Source organism: Lissotriton helveticus, chromosome 7 (assembly GCF_964261635.1).
Source record: "Lissotriton helveticus chromosome 7, aLisHel1.1, whole genome shotgun sequence".
Classification (NCBI taxonomy): domain Eukaryota; kingdom Metazoa; phylum Chordata; class Amphibia; order Caudata; family Salamandridae; genus Lissotriton; species Lissotriton helveticus.
In genome coordinates, this window is record NC_136068.1 from 1,447,334,029 (window position 1) to 1,447,353,102 (window position 19,074).

The following is a 19,074-nucleotide window of genomic DNA, read 5'->3' on the forward strand; positions in this document are numbered from 1 at the left end:
CCATCCACGTGGAGAGCTGATAGGACACACGAATGCTTGAGCGTAAAATATTTAAAACTGAATGTAGCGGCTCGGCCAGTTGCCTAAATGAGAGCCGCACACATCACATTACCGCCAGAAACTGAAGCTGCCTGGGTCCCTGCCTCGGCGTAGATCACCAACACGGTCACACCCCATTTCCATTTTCCAGTCATTCATTGGTAGTGTGCTAGCGTATTGCACTACCAATAAAAGATTGAAAAATATATTAGTTGCGTCCCTCCTTGGCAAATCATCAAGTTTGTGTGCAGAATTGGACCAATCAGTACTGTTTTCACCCTCGGAGTTCATTAATCATCATGAGACGACAGAAGCAATCATGGTGTCGAGCAGCGGGCCTCCTATCTTCGCAGATGAATTAAAACTAAAAAGTCTATCCTTCAGAGCCAGTAAGTAATATCTCTCACCAGCATTATATCAGTCTACAAATTTAGCTTTTGAATGTATGATTATGCTAAATAAAGTTTTATAGTGTGGGGTCCGTGGCTGCAGCTCTTCCTTTACTGTTATTGGTTTTTAACTTTTTCTGAAGAACTGCAGCCGTGGGCCCCACACAATAAAACTTTATTTTGCATGATAAGGAATTTGAATGCTTTGCAAGACAGATATAACATTGAACACTAGTACACAGCTGATGGCAGAAAAACAAGACTATCTGAACTTGCCACGAGAAGCAAAATTGCTTCGAGTGGCACATTCAGGTAATCTTGTTTTTCTGTAATCAGCTTTGTGCCAATGTTCAGTGTTATATTTGTCTACAAAGCATTCATGTGACTGATTATGCTAAATAACATTTTATACTGTGTGGGGATCACAACTGCAGCTCTTCTCCACTGCTGCTGGCTTTTAACTTTTGCAGTAAAATAAATCTTTTTTTAAAGTTAAAAGCCGGTAACAAGTGGCGGAAGAACTGCAGCCATCAGCCCCACACACTATAAAGCATTATTTAGCACAATCAGTCATTTGAATGCTTTGAAGACAAAAATAACACTTAACACTGGCACAAAGCTGATGACAGAAAAACAAGATTACCTGAACGTGCCACTCGAACCAATTTTGCGTTGAGTGGCATGTTTAGGTAAACTTGGTCTTCTGCCATCACCTGTGTACTAGTGTTCAGTGTTACATTTGTCTACAAAGCATTGAAATGGCTCATTATGTTAAATAACTTTTTATAATGTAAGCCCACGGATGCAGTTCTTCCTCCACTGCTGCTGGCTTTTAAGTTAAAAAAATAAGATTTTTTTTGCCTTGAGTGGCACATTCAAGAAATCTTGTTTTCTGCCATCAACACCCATTCCTTCAATGTTCTAAAGTAAAACTAGAAGTCCTACAACACAATGTGCTCTGTTAGTTCTTCGAAGCCTTATACTGGCTAAAGGTAGCACACATTATGGGTCCAATTGACCGCTATTGAGGACAGCTCACCTAGCCGTACCATAATGCTGCTACATAGACTGTACCATGAAAGACGATTACTTTGCTGAATCTGATGAACTTATCTGTAGGCTGTTGGAAAGAGGATACCCCAAAAGACTGGTCAAAAGAGCACGCAAGAGAGCGTGGTTCAGCGACAGGGAAACCATTGGAGCATCATATCAGATGTGATCGAAGCACCGGACCCCCCTATGCATGCCTTCAAAAAGGCCAAAAGCATCAGAGATGTTGTGGTCCGCTCCATGTTGGACACCCCACCTGCTCCTACAATCCAAACGATGTGGAACCTACCCAACATAATTGGCAATGTCAAATGCAGTACTTGTAAAGCCTGTGCACTTTGCATAGAAACGAAGGCCATCACACATAACAACATTACCATTGACTTAAAAACATTGACAAACTGTAATAGCAATGGTGTGATCTATGCCATCTTCTGCCCATGTGGGCTGATCTACATAGGCCAAACTAAGCAGAAGATTAAAAACAGAATACTACAACATTGCAGCAGAATTAGATGCCAAACCATGGGGGCACCCTTAGTTGACCATTTTCTGACAAAGACCCACATACCTGAATCACTCAAATGGGTGGTCATTGAAAAAATTACACTGGGACCTAGGGGTGGGGATCTAGACTCCATCTTGAACACAAGAGAATGTAAATGGATGCAGCGATTTGATTCTGTGCAAAATGGATTGAACGAGATGGATGTAACTTTCTCTCAAATGGCTTTGATTAACTGTGACTGAACCACGGGGTTAGCTTCTTTGCATGCTATATGTATCGCTGATGTTCTCTGTTGAATTGGAATACATATCTATGTGCTGCTTCGTTAAGCACACAACGACTATGTGAGTCTCTGTAGAAAAATCTCCTGCATTATACCTCCTGAGACTAACATTTCTAAATTGGCCTATCTTATTATGTTTAACACGATGGTCTGTACACAGTTCTAACGTCCAGATAAGCCAATATGTATTTCATCCTTATGGTTAAATGTACTTTGCAACTAGTGTGGCTATTCAGAAGCGCCGTTTAGAGTACCATACATAATCACTTAACATCGTTTATTCGTAATGTGCCCCACTGGGATTTACCACCCGGTAATCCGATATGCATATGTATCATTATGTTGCAATTGATTGTAAAACACTTGTATGTGCCATTATGTTGAAACGTGTCTTTTGCCGATCTAGTACCACTCCATGTGCAATTTGACTATGAGTGATAAGGATTATGCATATACATTTCATTATCAACGCTATGCTCATAACGTGTAAGGTACCTAATTAGCACCCATTTTTGGTTTAACCACACATGAGCAATTAAGACATCCCAACGTTCTTTTTAGACAACATTGCAATGTCTGAAAAGTGTGCTGCACCTACTGAAAGAATCCCCCGGGAGTTAACTGTACAAAAGCAAAGCACACTTGTTGTCAATATCAAGGTATTTGATACGATTATGCTCCATGTCTTTCAAGACTAATCCCCTGTTGAAGCTTTTTCCACACACTCCCTTAAACATGACGTGGAGGCTCTCCCCCGATTGGCTGATCGAGACGAGCCCCCAGGAAGTATTCAGCGCCTGCACCTCGCGCTCTGTTCACTCGCGGCTGGGCAGCGTTGCTGGATACACTCGCGCTGATGTAACTTTGATGGTAAGCGACAAATACATCCCCGTAATGAGGGATTCCACACGCCCTGATTATTCACTGCCATGCAGGCTCGGCTGGGACCCGAGCTACGCATTTTTTTATAATACGGCATTATCGACCCATTTTAAGTTGCGAGATGCATTTGCCATTTCTTTCCTAACAAGTGCCTGTAGATTAATGCACGATCTAGATAACTTTTGAGCACTTTCCCGATGCTCATTTAGTTAACGGTTTAAATAAAAACAGCTTCCTTAAGAACAGGTTTCGCGTATTTAAAACGATATTCTTTTCTTCTTTGAATCCTCAGAAACTATGCATCTGGAGGAGCTTAACAAACAGATACGAAAATACATACTGACAGACTGGAAAGCCCCTGATGCCCCAGTAAGTGTCCCCTTTGATATCGCGCCGAGTAAATTATCGACAGGGTTACATTTCTAACCCGGTTCTCAGACCCATATCCCCAATTTTTAATCACCTTTAGATTACTTGTTACTACTGAGGAACCGATCAAGGTCCAATCCTAACAGGCCACTGGACGGCCCAACTTTAAGTAAGAAGTTTACCTTTATACTAAACAAGTTGTAGTACAACTGTGCGCTATAATTAAAGTCTTGATACATTCCATCTTTGAATTGTATCACCTTTAGGCGCTCCTGCACTCTCAAGTCCTGAAGAAGACCCCAGCATGAGGCTTCAATCAACCCTTAATCCAGGGGTCGAAACGTAGACCGGATTGCACTTACTCTCTTAACATAGGAAGCAACCCATTGATACGTACAGATCCTATGCTAAAGAGCTATATGGAACTAATGAACAAAATTAGTCTGTAAAGGTTGCATTATCACTGTGATTGTAGTATGGTCACAACATCCTTTACCCAGTCCTCACCGTTACCCAACCACACCCATCCCTCCTAACTGTCTCCTTTCCTTGTCACTTTGAGCGCATTGAAATATTGTAATATTATTTGTGAATTGATATCATTTGTGAATTGAACCCACAAGGATTTTTCCACACCAACCCTATTGAGACTTTTGTCCGCCAGGTTTTGCTTGACTCAATGAAGAAATTGATATCTTGCATCATGTATGACTTGTGGTATTCATTGAAAACATTATCATCCATATTGACTATTGAAATGTTTGAATAAATTTCCTGTACTACACAGAAGTAATTTCTAAATAACTCATTTATGTAAAGGTTTCTATGATGAATTCTTGATTATAATCAATAGACACTGACCATTGCATACATACCTATCTTAACTGACCCAGGTCAGGGAGTTCTTAGGGTATACCCCGTTGTAAACTCACCACATAGACTGCACAGGCAGTCGTCACTGGTGTTTCACCTTTCTACAGTGCAGGTTCCCATCCATTGGTGTGCTTAACTCAAGTCAAGTCAAGTCATAGGATTTGTATAGCGCACTACATACCCAGAGGGTTTCAAGGCGCTTAGGAAGGGGAGGAGGATTACTTGTCAAACATCCACGTTTTAAGTTGCTTTCTGAACGCTAGGTGGTTCTGGGTAAGGCGAAGGTAAGCGGGGAGTGAGTTCCATGTTTTAGCAGCCAGGTATGAAAAGGATCTGCCTCCCATGGTGGTCTTGTTGATGCGAGGTACAGTGGCGAGGGCTTGGTTGGAAGAACGTAGTTGGCGGGAGAGGGTGTAGAAGGACAGTCGTGAGTTGAGGCAATCTGGTCCGATGTCGTAGAGTGATTTGTGTGCGTGGGTGAGCAGTCGGAAAGTGATCCTCTTATTGACGGGTAGCCAGTGGAGGTCTTTAAGGTGACCAGAGATGTGTTCGTTGCGTGGGAGGTCTAATATGAGCCTGGCTGAGGCGTTTTGGATTCGTTGGAGTTTCTTCTGGAGTTTTGCGGTGGTACCTGCGTAGAGGGTGTTTCCGTAGTCCAGTCGGCTCGTGATCAGAGCGTGGGTGACTGTTTTCCTTGTATCGGAGGGGATCCAGCGAAATGTTTTTCTGAGCATGCGAAGAATGTTGAAGCAGGAAGAGGAAACGGCGCTGACTTGTCTGTTCATTGAGAGTGAAGAATCCAGGATGACGCCTAGGTTCCGTGCGTGGTCTGTCGGGATGGGTGCTTTTCCGAGGGCTTCCGGCCACCAGGAGTCGTCCCATGCAGAGGGGGATGTACCTAAGATGAGGACTTCTGTTTTGTCTGAGTTCAGTTTCAGACGGCTTTGTTTCATCCATTCGGCAACTTCTTTCATTCCTTCGTGTAGGTTAGTTGTGGCGGTGCTGGGGTCATTGGTGAGAGAAAGGATCAGTTGGGTGTCATCTGCGTAAGAGATGATGTTGAGGTTGTGTTGGCGTGCGATGGACGCGAGGGGGCTCATGTATACGTTGAAGAGGGTGGGACTGAGTGAGGATCCTTGTGGTACGCCGCAGATGACTTCAAAGGCCTCGGACTTGAATGGAGGAAGGCGGACTCTCTGTGTTCTTCCGGTGAGGAACGAGGTGATCCATTCAAGTGCTTTTCCTTGGATTCCGATGTTATAGAGGCGTTGTAGGAGGGTGTTGTGGCAGACTGTGTCAAAGGCTGCGGAGAGGTCGAGGAGGATGAGGGCGACTGTGTCTCCATTGTCTAGTAGCGTTCGGATGTCGTCTGTTGCTGCGATGAGGGCGGTCTCGGTGCTGTGTTTTGCTCGGAAGCCAGATTGTGAGGGGTCGAGGGATTTGTTGGCTTCGAGGAAGGTGGCGAGCTGGTTGTTGACGGCTTTCTCGATGACTTTGGCCGGGAATGGGAGGAGCGAGATGGGGCGGTAATTTTTGAGTTCGGTGGGGTCCGCTGTTGGTTTTTTCAGAAGGGCGGTGAGTTCAGCGTGTTTCCAGTCTTCCGGGAAGGTGGCGGAGTTGAAGGAGCAGTTGATGACGTCTCTGAGGTGCGGAGCTATGACGGAGTCTGCTTTGTTGAAGATGTGGTGAGGGCATGGGTCTGTGGGGGATCCTGAGTGGATTGAATTCATCAGGCGGATGGTGTCCTCAGTGGAGATTGGGTTCCAGTCGTTGAGAGTGTTCACGGGGGGAAGATGATCAGCAAATGGTAGGGTGGGATGATTTCCGGGTTGGTTGTCAAAGCTGTTGTGGATGTCTGCAATCTTGTTGTGGAAAAATGATGCTAGGGAGTCGCAGAGGGTTTGAGAGGGGGTGATGTCGTTGGAGTTGGCCGAGGGATTGGAAAATTCCTTGACGATGTTGAAAAGTTCCTTGCTGTTGTGGGCGTTGTTGTCAAGTCGATCCTTGAATGCTGTTTTCTTGGCTTTTCGGATCAGTTGGTGGTGAGTGCGGGTGGCGTTTTTGAAGGCGTCCTTGGTGCTGGTGGTTAGGTTTCTTTTCCAGGCCTTTTCAAGGGAGCGGCAGAGTTTCTTGGACTTCTTGAGATCATCGTTGAACCATGAGGCCTTCTTGCTGCCAGGTTTACTTTGCCGTTTTTTCAGTGGTGCTAAGGTGTCGGCGGTGTTGGATAACCATAGGGTGAGGTTGGCGGCGGCTTCGTTAGTGTTAGAAGAGGGGGCTGGGGAGTTTTGAAGGAGCGATGCGGAGATTTGGTCCGTGGTGATTTTGTTCCAGTTTCTTTGCAGGGTAGGTTGGAGGAGGATGTTGGGTTTTGGTTTGTTGTAGGAGAAGTGAACGCAGCTGTGGTCAGTCCAGAGGAGGTCCGTGGTGTGTCCGAAGGAGACATGATTGCTGGATGTGAAGATGGGGTCGAGTGTGTGACCTGCGATGTGGGTGGGGGAAGTGACTAGTTGTTTAAGTCCGAGGTTGGCGAGGTTGTCCACGAGGGTGGCGGTGTTGCGGTCGTTGATATTTTCAAGGTGAAAGTTGAGGTCTCCCAGAAGGATGTATTCTTTGGAGGGGAGCGCGTGTGGAGTGATGAAGTCCGTGATGTCTTCACTGAATTTTGCGCGGGGTCCTGGTGGTCTGTAGAGGAGGGTGCCTCGGAGTGTGGTTTTGGGGTCGATGTGGATCTGGAAGTGAAGGTGTTCGGAGTTGGCGAGGTTGGCGTCAGAGCTGGTTGAGATGCGGATGGATTTCTTATGGACGATAGCGATTCCTCCTCCTGTGTGGCTGGTACGGTCTTTGCGAGTGATCTTATAGTCTTCAGGGATGGCAATGGTGATGTCTGGTGCGGTGAAGCGTTCATCCATGTTTCCGTAAGGAAGGCGATGTCCGGAGAAATGGTGTCTAGTAGATTCCATAGGTCAATGGCGTGCCTGTGGACCGATCGGGTGTTGAGAAGGATGCATTGTAAGTGGTTGGGGTCGGGAGCCTGATGTGTGGTTGTAGCGGGGATGTTGTCGATGCCGCTGAATTTGCAGGAGTAGCATGAGAAAGGTCCATGGGTGCGTCCAGGAGCGGCTTGGACGCAGTTGGGAGCGCGACCGGGGTTAAGGGCTAGGAGGGTGGCGGCATCGTAGGTAGTGCGAGAGGGCTGGGCAGCGCGAGGGGCAGGGGGTCTGGCGCTGGGCGCGGTCCAGGCGCGGACGGGCGTAGACGGGCTTACCTTTGGCGCACCTTCGGCGCGGACTGGGCGCGGTCGCTGCGCGTGAACGCTGCGCGCGGGAGCAACTGTCATATATGGAAAGTGGAGGGGGAGGGGCGAGGGCGTCACAGCTGGGAGGCGGGGCGGGCACACGAGGATAACAACAAACAAAATGGAGGCGGAGGGGGGAGCACAGCGTAGCGCTAGAGTCAAACGCGCTAACAGGACTGAAAGCAGTGGGGAAATAATTAATAAAGCGCTAACGAAGCAAAGCGGCAATATGCAACACAGCAGTCGAAGTGTAGCTAAATCAAATTGCACAATTAAAGCAGTTCAAGCAAGGCAGCGCTACGAAATAATTAACACAGCAGGCGAAATGTAACAAAGCAGTTCAAGCAAGGCAGCGCTATGAAATAATTAACACAGCAGGCGAAATGTAACCAAATGGAAAGGCGCTTTTTAAAATCAATTCTAGCGATGCAGCGCAATAATACCAGATGCCTGCAAGAGACACTGGGAGCGACCACTCAGCCTGTAAGCGAGGAGCGAGTCACGGCGCATGTAGGGAGTGGAGCGCTATTTCTAATCTGTGGGAGGGCGTCACAGCTGGGAGGCGGGGCGGGCACACGAGGACAACAACAAACAAAATGGAGGCGGAGGGGGGAGCACAGCGTAGCGCTAGAGTCAAACGCGCTAACAGGACTGAAAGCAGTGGGGAAATAATTAATAAAGCGCTAACGAAGCAAAGCGGCAATATGCAACACAGCAGTCGAAGTGTAGCTAAATCAAATTGCACAATTAAAGCAGTTCAAGCAAGGCAGCGCTACGAAATAATTAACACAGCAGGCGAAATGTAACAAAGCAGTTCAAGCAAGGCAGCGCTATGAAATAATTAACACAGCAGGCGAAATGTAACCAAATGGAAAGGCGCTTTTTAAAATCAATTCTAGCGATGCAGCGCAATAATACCAGATGCCTGCAAGAGACACTGGGAGCGACCACTCAGCCTGTAAGCGAGGAGCGAGTCACGGCGCATGTAGGGTTAACTGAGTGTGGGGGAGTGGTTTTGGAAGTGGTGAGCTGCCAACGGGTAGTGTATTGTGCAACTGCCTCTTCTGCCAGTCTTTAATCATTAGCCAAGGCCACTTTGAATTCGGGGAAATAGGTTGGAGGAGCCAGTAGAGGAAGTGGGTCGAGCCGGGGATGTGGGTGTGTCTTTCTGCAAAAATATGAGCACCTGGACTTAATATTTTACAAATTAAGCACTGAAAAGTCTGTTAGATTCTGCAGAGTTCTGCCCACACTAATTACACACACATAGCTGACATTTTCACAGACACACATTCATCTGTTTATCTTACATAAATACACAGCTTGAGTAGTATAAAACACTTACAACGTAATTTCTTTGTCTTGTCATCATGAAAGGTGTCTGGCTGAGTGCATCTGTGTTTTCCAGGGTGGTGAAAGTGACCTGGAGGCATCCGTTTCAGCCATGAACAAATGGTACAAATCATGACAAAAAAAGTGCAGCTTTAGCAGCCAGGTGGCAGTTTGAAGAATAAAGGGTCACCCATAGACTGTGCTTTGCAGATTGCTTATCCTATGCACACAGTGTGTATAAGTACTCACCCAGGCAAGGGTCCCAGTGTGTCATCTGGTGGCTAGAAGCCTGTTCCAGTTCAATCATAGCTACTAGATCAGAAAGCGACCAGTGCCCACTCTATTCCCACACTCATTGCAGCTAGGCTCTGCGAAACCTATCAAAAGTTTACCCATGTTGTCATAGTCTGAGAAAGATCAGAGGGTGAAGCACCTGTTTTCAAAGCAAATGCCTAAACTGGAAGAATAAAAGTTGAGTGAGAAAGCTCAGTAGGCTAACATGTCTGCTTTATATAGACAGTATGGCGCAGGAGACTACAAAATGATTTTAGATGCAAAAAATGCCGTTTCTGTCTTTCACAAACTCGATGCAATACAGCCTTGTGCTATACGCAGAGACCAGGGTGCCTCAATTGTCGACCCCTACACCTCAGGGGTTGTAACACATGAATAATTATATGAGAAACATTTTCTTATGCAGTAGTTGTCAGTTTAGTTCTATCATTGTTCCACTGAGTGTTTGACTGTTCACAAGCCCTCAATACGGAAAATACGTTTTCAATATGGTAATGTTTTACAAACGAATGTGACAAGGGCAAAGTGGTCGTTCTACAGATGTTTGCTAGATGAGTGCCCTGAACATCCACCCCAAAGTCCCCACTCTCTAGTAAATGTACCCTGGATCCCTTCAGGAACAGGTATATTAGACCACGAATAAGCCAACACAAAAGGAGAACAAATCAATCTACTCAAAGAAGCATTAAAACCCTGCAACTCTAATTTGAAGACCAAAGGGTACAAAAACGGTTCACACTTCCCATAAGTCTCAGATCTCTGAAGGTATATTTCAAACGCTCTTTTGACATCCGACAAAGGAAAAAGCTGCCCTTTCTTGAAAGAAGGAGAAGGAAAAAATACAGGACGTAATGCAAGTTCTTCGCTGAGCATCTTGGAAGCCATCTTGGGAAAGAAAGCCAAAGTATGCAAAAACAAAGTGCCATTCTCCAAAATATTTAAGAAAGTAGGTTTGCACAATGTAGGAGAGTAGGATCTGCTTCCTATGGTTACCCCCACTTTTTGCCAGTGTTTCAATGTTTTTCGACTTTAGTCTGCCTGGGGCCCTGCTATCCACGACCCCAGCCTAGCTGCTTCCTCTCTAAGTTGATTGCATGTACATTAGGTACCCTCCAGATTGGTTACTGGGTTAACCTTGTGTGTCCCTAGTATATGGTACCGTAGGTACTAAGGGCATAGGTACCACAGAGGCCTACCAGGGGCTGCAGCATGTATTATGCCACCCCTAGGAAACCTTCCAAAATGGCACCACAGGACTGCTACTGCAGCCTGGGTAAGGTGGTGCATGCACCCCTTACTACAATATGGGTTACCTACATCTACTATCACTGACACATATAAACCTATCAGTCACTCCTATGGCCGGCTTTATCAATCCTGGAGGCAAGGTGCTTGGTTTTGTGTGAGAGGGTGCCCTGCATGAGCAGGACCCCTCTGCAGCTTTCGGTATCTATTCTTTGGAGCTGCTCTGTGATGCAGCCAGACCATATACTCTTAAGTGCATTATAACCTTGCGGTTAATGCTAACTTTGGAATGGCTGCATGGAAACATGTTGTGTTTGGTGTCAAACACTTTGGACTCCTACCCCCCACCCCACCAATCCTGGCGGCGGGGTAGAATTCCACCCTTCTAGAGGGGGAAGACATGTACACACTGGTCTGCCCGGTGATAGTTTAAACGAGCCCCAGCATCACAAAATGGATGCTGTAGCCACAGACATGAGTCTGGCCTCCTGCTGCTGACCGAATCTCCAGAAGAGGAGGCCTGGACAATAGGTTTCCTGTCACAGGGAGGTGTAACCACCTCCCAGACAGGCTTTAGTGTATTGGGGCTGGGTGGGTGCACTCTCATAGTGCTTTGATGTCTGCACTGGGGGCACATTTGGCGTCCGTGTGCATTGCCCAGTTCAAACCGGTTGCAGGGGGTTCCAGCCCCTGCTCTGGCTTGAAACTGGGCAAGGGAAATGGGTGTAGCCACCCCTCTTTCCAAACCCTCCCATAGGTGGGTCCCCGGAGTATGTCCAACCCCTTTTCTCAGTACTTCAACACTCTACTCAAGACTAGAGAACGGAAGAAACTCCCTTGGGGTCAAGAAGTGACTCCCCTATTCAAACAGGCACCAATGAAGCATCTTGCCGATCTGCATTTCCGAAGCTGCTGCCGGACTCCGAAGTATTTGTGACACAGGAAATGAACTTCAGACTTCTCAGAGGCCGACACGAGATCCCAGCAAAGCTGAGACCCGCAGCCCTCACGAGTGACGTGGGACGGAACTCCTGGACTCCGTGCACATTTGAGCTTTCCCAAACTTGTGCTTTGGAATACTTCCAGCCCAAGCCCTGAGTACCATCTGCACCAAAGATTGTGGGCTTACACTCTACGAGTGTTCCGTGGGCCTGCTCCTTGCATTTCAGCTCCAGGCTCCTTCACGTTCCCTGGTCCATCAACTGGTGGGTCCCCTCAAAGGCAACTCTACTTTTCCATGAGCTTCTCTGGTTGCTCCAGACGTGCCCTGACTCCCCACCATAGGGTGAGTCCCTCAGACCTTGCTGGTCAGCACCAAAGCCAATCTCTGCTTTCTGCGTGGGTTGCTGTTGCCAAGGCTTGTTGTGTCCAATCCGGGCACCGACACCTCAGTACTCAACATCCTTTATGGGAACGCTCGAATCCAGTCCCTGGTCATTGTCGACGCCTCCTGGTCCTCATGGCAGTAGAGTCAAGCTTCACCTTCTTCACCTGCAAGTACCCGACATCGGTGGACATCCGCTCAACGCCTTCCTGAACAGCCTTGAAGAGTCATTTCAAATCTGAAAGAAGAGACATAAGAACTATAAATTCCAGTGCTTAATGCTAGATTAGTACTCGTATAAGATTTTTTCAATGTAGAGTCAATCTACTTATCCTCCTGATCCTTAATAATGCTCTCCTCCACCATGGAAGTGCTTCCCATTCGACTGGTGACTAATAAGTCCATTGTTACAGCTTCAGACATAGATTTACCCAACTACTCCAAAGGATACAAACAAGACACAAACCTAGGAAAAAATCTTGTCTGCATCCTTCCACTCTCTTTTCACAAAATCATACACATATTGATGAATAGGGAGACCTAAAGGCTTGGGTTGATGGAACTGCCCAAAAACCTGTTCATAAGTGGGCATGTCTTTCAGAGGATAGCTTATATGAAGGCATACCCTGGTTAGAATCTTAGACAACAACTCGTTATATTAAAAAAATATATTAAAATATATTAAATGATTTGAGGTCAAATGGCAGAAATCCAATCAGTAGAACTGGAGATATGCAATGTTAAAGAATTAAGTGAAAATAGTGCCTAAAAGCAAAAAGCGCCAACTGTGGTTATCTGGTCGAACCGGAACGAGACAAGTCACAAGCTGACCATGATGGGGCGCGGACCAGATACAGTGGCCCAGTTAGGTCTGCTGAAAAAAGTACCTTAAATTTGGGCTGTGGACTGTTGCGAGATACCGCGTGGAGGATGCATCATGCAGCAGCGGTTCTGATACGTTGTGGGTTGCAATGCAAGGTCTTGTATTGAGGATGAATCATTCAGTGGTGATTCCGGGGAGCTGCAGGGCTGTGATGCAAGGTCCTGCATCGAGGATGTGTCGTGCAGTGGCAGTTCAGAGGAGCTGCAGGGCTGCGATACCAGGTCCTACATCGAGGAGGCAACGCACAACAGTGGTTATGATGAGGAGCCATGAGGAGATGAAACGCACTGTGTCAGGTCTGCTTGGACCACAACTGGGCTGGCAGAGCACATTTCGTCCCACTTCCAAAGGTCCAGGACAAGGGTGGCACCCCTTGGGAGGCAAAACACACAGCAGACAGAGTGCAGAAGCGGGGTTTAAGGTGGTTGGAGCCTTTTCTGTCCCTAAGGCTCGGATCAGGAAGCCTGCCAACTAGCCCTTGGAGTCACTCTAATGCTCCTGGGTTCAAGGTGCAGGTCCATTCCTCTTCAGTCAGACAGTATGGCTGCAGGTCAGCAGAATAGCAAGGCAGCAGAGTAGCACTCCAGCTTGCAGCATAGCGGCACAGCCATCCTTCGGAGGTCCAGAGGTGTGCTGAAGAGTTGGGTCTGGGGGTTCAATATTTACAGTTAGTGCCAGCTTTTAAGTTTGAGAAGTTTTTAGAGTTTTCCACCCCCGAAAGTGACTAGAATTTTCTTCCTCCCTGCACTGACCATAGCTTGTCTACGGGCACAAAAGACTAGAGTGAAACCTTTTGTGAGTGTGCTATGACGGAGTCTTTGTGATGTGCAAGTGTGGTTGGTGGCAGCTCCACCCCTCAATCAAGTCGGAGATGGCCCATCCTGCCAACACCTGTACTCACTGTCTCACTGTCTGGGATTTATACACTAAGACCAACCAAACCACCATTCAGTTTTGCAGGAACAGAATGTCTGCCAGAAACGTTCCGAGCATAGGAAAGGAGCAGCTGTTAGTGAATGCTGTGAAACTGCCAGAGCTCTGATAACTCAAATAGCACTTGTTTGCAAATGCAGAAGAGGTGATACAACACATACTAATACAAACGTCTCCTGAAGCTAGATTATTTTAATTGTGGCATAACACATAGTAAGAAGGTGAAACGCTTTCACTAACACAGTCTGGATACCAAATGGTTTTCCAGTTGGCTGACTCAAGGTTGGGAGCACAGCCAATAGCAGAGGAGAAATGAGAGACTGCCCCATTGCACCTATGGTGTTCTGTGGGACGAACCAACATTTGAATGGCTCTCTATATGATCAATGACTGAAGTGCGCTGAATTAGATCCAATTTCAGTAATTAAGATTATGTAGTATTATCTATTATTTTTGTGAAAATATGAGGCTGGAAAAACAGTTTAAAGCTCTCTTAAGGCCAGATCTTAAAAGGAGTCAATGCCATTGAAACGATTCTACCAATTAGAAGGATTATGGTTCATTTCAGTCATAGCTCAAGTCCCTTTGAGCTATGACTTGCATAGAACCCCAATAGCTTTTAAACTGTGAACAGTGTCAATGAACACAGAGCTTCTGCAGAGAACAGCTTTAATAATACCCGTATTTAAGCATTTTGTGAGAACTGAAAATTGAAGCATTTTGTGAGGACTGAAAAAGATGAGGGTGATTTTTCAATGCTAGGTAAAATAATGTTTTTTTTTCGTTTTCTTCCAGATGCTGTTGAGTGTGTGAAATGCCCGGATCATCAGTGGTCAAATGAAGTCCGTGATAAGTGCATCCCTAAACCCCTATTGTTTCTTTCCTACCATGAGCCTCTGGGAGCAGCGCTGGTGATTGTCTGTGCCATCTTCTCAGCCATCACCTTATCAGCACTGTGCGTTTTGGTGAGGCACCGGAACACCCCAATCGTCAGAGCGAACAATCGAGCCCTCAGTTTTCTTCTTCTAGTTTCCATCCTCCTTTGCTTCCTTTGCTCCATCATATTTATTGGGGAACCTAAAAGAGTAACCTGTGTGCTTCGCCAGGTCGTTTTCAGCATTGTGTTCACCATCTGCATCTCCACCATTTTGGCAAAGACCATCACTGTGGTCATTGCGTTCAACGCTACAAGGCCTGGGAGTATATTCAGAAAGTGGGTGAAGCCAACATTTCCATTCTATCTCCTTCTGCTGTGTTCACTTCCCCAGGTCGTCATATGCATTGTCTGGTTGGTACTTTCACCCCCCTTTGTGGACCTTAACATGAAAAATGCAATTGGTACGATAACCATTGAGTGCAACGAAGGTTCCTTCGCACTTTTCTATGGCGCACTGGGGTATTTGGGGCTGTTGTCGGGTATCAGCTTTGTGGTTGCGTTTATAGCAAGGAAGTTACCTAACAGTTTCAATGAAGCCAAAATGATCACTTTCAGCATGCTGGTGTTCTGCAGTGTTTGGATTTTGTTCATCCCCACCTATTTGAGCACCCGAGGAAAATATATCGTAGCAGAGGAAATATTTGCAATCCAAGCATCCAGTGCTGGGCTCCTTTGCTGTATATTTTCCCCTAAAATGTATACCATTCTTCTGAAGCCTGAGAGGAACTCCAAGGAGTATTTAATAAAGAAAACCAGACTTGACCATGGTTAGCTGCGGCAACTGGGAAATATGTTTGGCAAACATACTGTGAGCGCAGCACTTGTTAATTGTGATTGTTGTGATGCAATTATTCCAGCAGTGCAAGGCAGATTCATACTTAGGATCACATCAAATGATAGCACATAAATATATTTTCATCAACACATCAAAAAACTGATACCTAGCCATACATATGACTTGGTTCTTCCTGATTTGTTATGATAGAATATACGTCACATAGTAAGAACAGCATTCTAATAAGAAGAGTCATACCTCTGCTCAGGAAAACAAAGGGGCATATAAGCAAGAACCTTGTTAAAATTATCGCAGTTTTAGCGGCAGGAAGCTGCCGCTAAAACGGCGATAATGGGCTTGCTAATATGCTGTATAGAATTCCAATAGAAGCCCAGGTTAGATGTGCAGGACATCTAACCTGGGCTTCTATTGGAATTCTATAACGCATATTATCAAGCCCATTATCGCAGTTTCAGCGGCAGTTTCCTACCGCTAAAACTGCTATAATTTTAACGAGGTTCTTGCTAATATGCCCCATTGTTCCTATGCCAACTGAAGAGAAATTTGTTATCTGCAGATACAAATGTTTATGCTTAACCACTTGGATGCTAAGGGTATTTGCTCTTCTTCATGTAATTTCCATTGAAATCAATGGAAACTCCATGAACAGCTGTAAAACATCTAGGGAGATTGGATTGCACCTTTTTCCCACCAGAGCCTATTACCATCAACGCATATGTCATACTCTCTTAGGCATGGTTTCAGTATGTACAACTAGAAACATTTGGGGGAGTAACCTGCTCAAAATGGGTTCATAAGAGGGTATTCGGGTGATTGTGACCCAGTTTTAGCTCTCCATGACATAATTATGGGTTTTGGATAGGGCAGTTTAAGGGAGTTATTGGCCTCATTGCAAGCATTCCAATGCAAGGACTTCCTGTGAGGAGGAATGATACATCAAATAGCCAATACCAATATATCAGAGGGTACTACTCGTCTGAGTGGAGCCAAACCTTAGTCAAAATAATTGGTAATAATACGTTTTACAGGCAGTTGTGCTGCGGTGACAAGCTATGCCTAAAAACTCTTCTTCCCAGATGGCTAAAGGCAGAGGACCTCACTCACAAACTGCATTTTGTAGTAGTACTACAGTAGTAATACTCACTGCAGAATGCAATTTACAAACCTACTGTTGGACAGGTTCAACTCCACCTCCACCTATCTTATAGTTTCTAAGGGGAGATCCACACATGTACGTTTACTATTCATTAGGTAATGTGTGAAGGACCAGGGGAGAGGTGGGAAAAATGAGAATATCTAATACCAAATGAGAGGGGGGTTAGGGAGAGTACAGAGGGGGTTAGGGTGGGCAGAGGGGTTTAAAGAGAGACAAACACCCACCCACAAAAGAGTAAGAACACCACTATTCACAAACTGCACTTCTAAAGTTACTACAGTGAAATAGGAACCACAACCAATGCAAATTGCAAAAATATACCAGCTCAGACATGGAGTAAGTCCAGAACTTCACATAGCCAACAACTGGTACTACAACACCCTCCCACAGAAAAGAAGGGATACAGGACCTAATGTAGAACCCAATAGGAGATTGTGTTAAAATAAATTTATTTATTTTGACTTTTTCAAAATATAGGTACATTTAATTAAATGTTAAAATATATTTACATAAATAAACATTTATATTATGTTATGATAAAATATTGTAAGAACCTTTTATTAAAAAAGTGATACTAAGTAATAATTAAATTAACCTGAATTAATTGTATATATATTATTTGTTATATTATTACATAATAAATAATCATAACTATTTTACTTTCGGTGGGATTTTTTTGATAAAAATTTAAAATAGTCATTTTAATTTAATGTAATATATTTAAAGTAATTACATCTATAGTTTTAAATTAAGTTAATATTGATGAAGCATTTTAGTGTTGTGCTCTGTAAAAAATGAATATATAACATTAATTAACATTTATATTTAGCATAAAAATATGTTTATGCATTTTCCTAAAGTTTGATAAACTTTAAAGATTTTCCCTATCTATTTACAATTGGTAGATCTCCATCCCAGTGGTGGATAACTCTGCATACATGAGAAAAATTACTAGTAGTAACTTTACACCTATACACCTATACAGTTGGATACATGCCCTATTCCAGGGGATGGGGACATTTAGGTCTAGGCTTTGTTGTAAATGTACTCTAATTAATGGTGAATTTCCAAAAGTAGCAAAAGCACTACAAAATATAAGAGTACATTTACATGTTTAGAATTACTCACATGTAAATGTATCTTTGTGAATAGTCCCCAATGTGACTCATTCTTAAAACATAGTCTTAATGTGCAAATTGCATGATTAGACATTTGTGCCCACTCTCAAACATACTTGTTTCTGGGCGTGTACATACTGACACACAAACTTCATCAAGGTCATAAGTGTTATTATATAATGAAACAGACCACCCAGAGATCATTTTAAATCTTGGAAGAGGTAAGCAAAATGCTACATGAACTCTAATATAATACAATAAAACACTATTTCCTGATCACTCCACATCCTTAAAAACTTTGGAGAGGAATTCCTTTCAAGGCAGGAGTGAATACCTTTCAAAGATGGAACAAGAACATCCCGTAGAATTGGTGGGGGTATATGGTTAAGGGGATTCTCCATAAGGAAAAATATTATTCCTGTGCAGAAAGCAAAAAAACAGTATCTGCAATTGCTCTTGCTCTGATTAGTTTGCACTTGACAATATACATATATGCATTTTTGCATGCAAACATGGTATACACAAAGCCTTTACATGATTTAATCTAGAAAACAGTGTAGCTTCCAGGGATAATCTGAAAGAGTTTTGTGAATTCCTGAAATAAATAAATCTACTCCTTTTGGCATGAATATCATTATGCAAATGTACTTATTTCTTTAAGAATAAGTCTTAGTCATTCTTTGGGCAATATAAGGTTTGGTGAACAGAAAGGTGTGAGGCTTGTAATATGGAATCAAATGTTCAAGCCTTGCCAAACTCTTACTAGGGTCCTAATTAATGCTTGTTCGTGCTTTAAAATGGCCTTGTTGGCCCTCAAATGCCTGGTTCTATCAATTTCCACCCATGACACGAAAAGGTTGCAATATGCAGTCCTTTACGACTCTCACGGCTAGCTATTCAGTGCCACCATCTCTAACTGCCACTTGAATTAGACAAAAGGAAGAAGAGATAATTCTCAGAGATATTTCAGGCATAGGCAATGTGGGAAACTGCCATGGGCCCTTGCCTTCCAAAAGCCCCCCATTAAAGTAATGGATTATAAGTAAGATATGAGGACTCTCTCCTCTATCTCTTTCTCTATCTCAAACTTTCTCCGTTTCTCTGCCTATTTGTACCTCTGACTCTCTATTTGTTTTTCTATTTGTATGCTACAACTTCGTACTTTACCTCTCTTTCTCTATCAATCACTGACCTCTCTCACTTTAACTTGCTAGCCCCTGTTTACCTCTCTCTTTACTTTTGGCTACCCCTCTCTAGTACATGCTTATCTCCTTGTGACTACTTTGCCTCACTCTATTTCTCCCTTTATTAACTCACTTTCTTTATCTGCTTCACCGCTCTCTAACTCTATAGATTCTTGTATCT

General features: G+C 44.4%; 1 protein-coding gene across 1 annotated transcript in view; it reads left to right on the top strand.

Annotated features, from left to right (window-relative positions):
* LOC144769525 (vomeronasal type-2 receptor 26-like) overlaps nt 1–15,411 on the top strand; it is a 46,895-nt gene extending 31,484 nt beyond the window's left edge. Inside the window, exon 3 of the mRNA XM_078653667.1 lies at nt 14,498–15,411. Within this exon, the coding sequence (XP_078509793.1) occupies nt 14,498–15,411 (914 nt within the window). The remainder of the gene's footprint in view (nt 1–14,497) is intronic.
* The last annotated feature ends 3,663 nt before the right edge of the window (nt 15,412–19,074 follow it).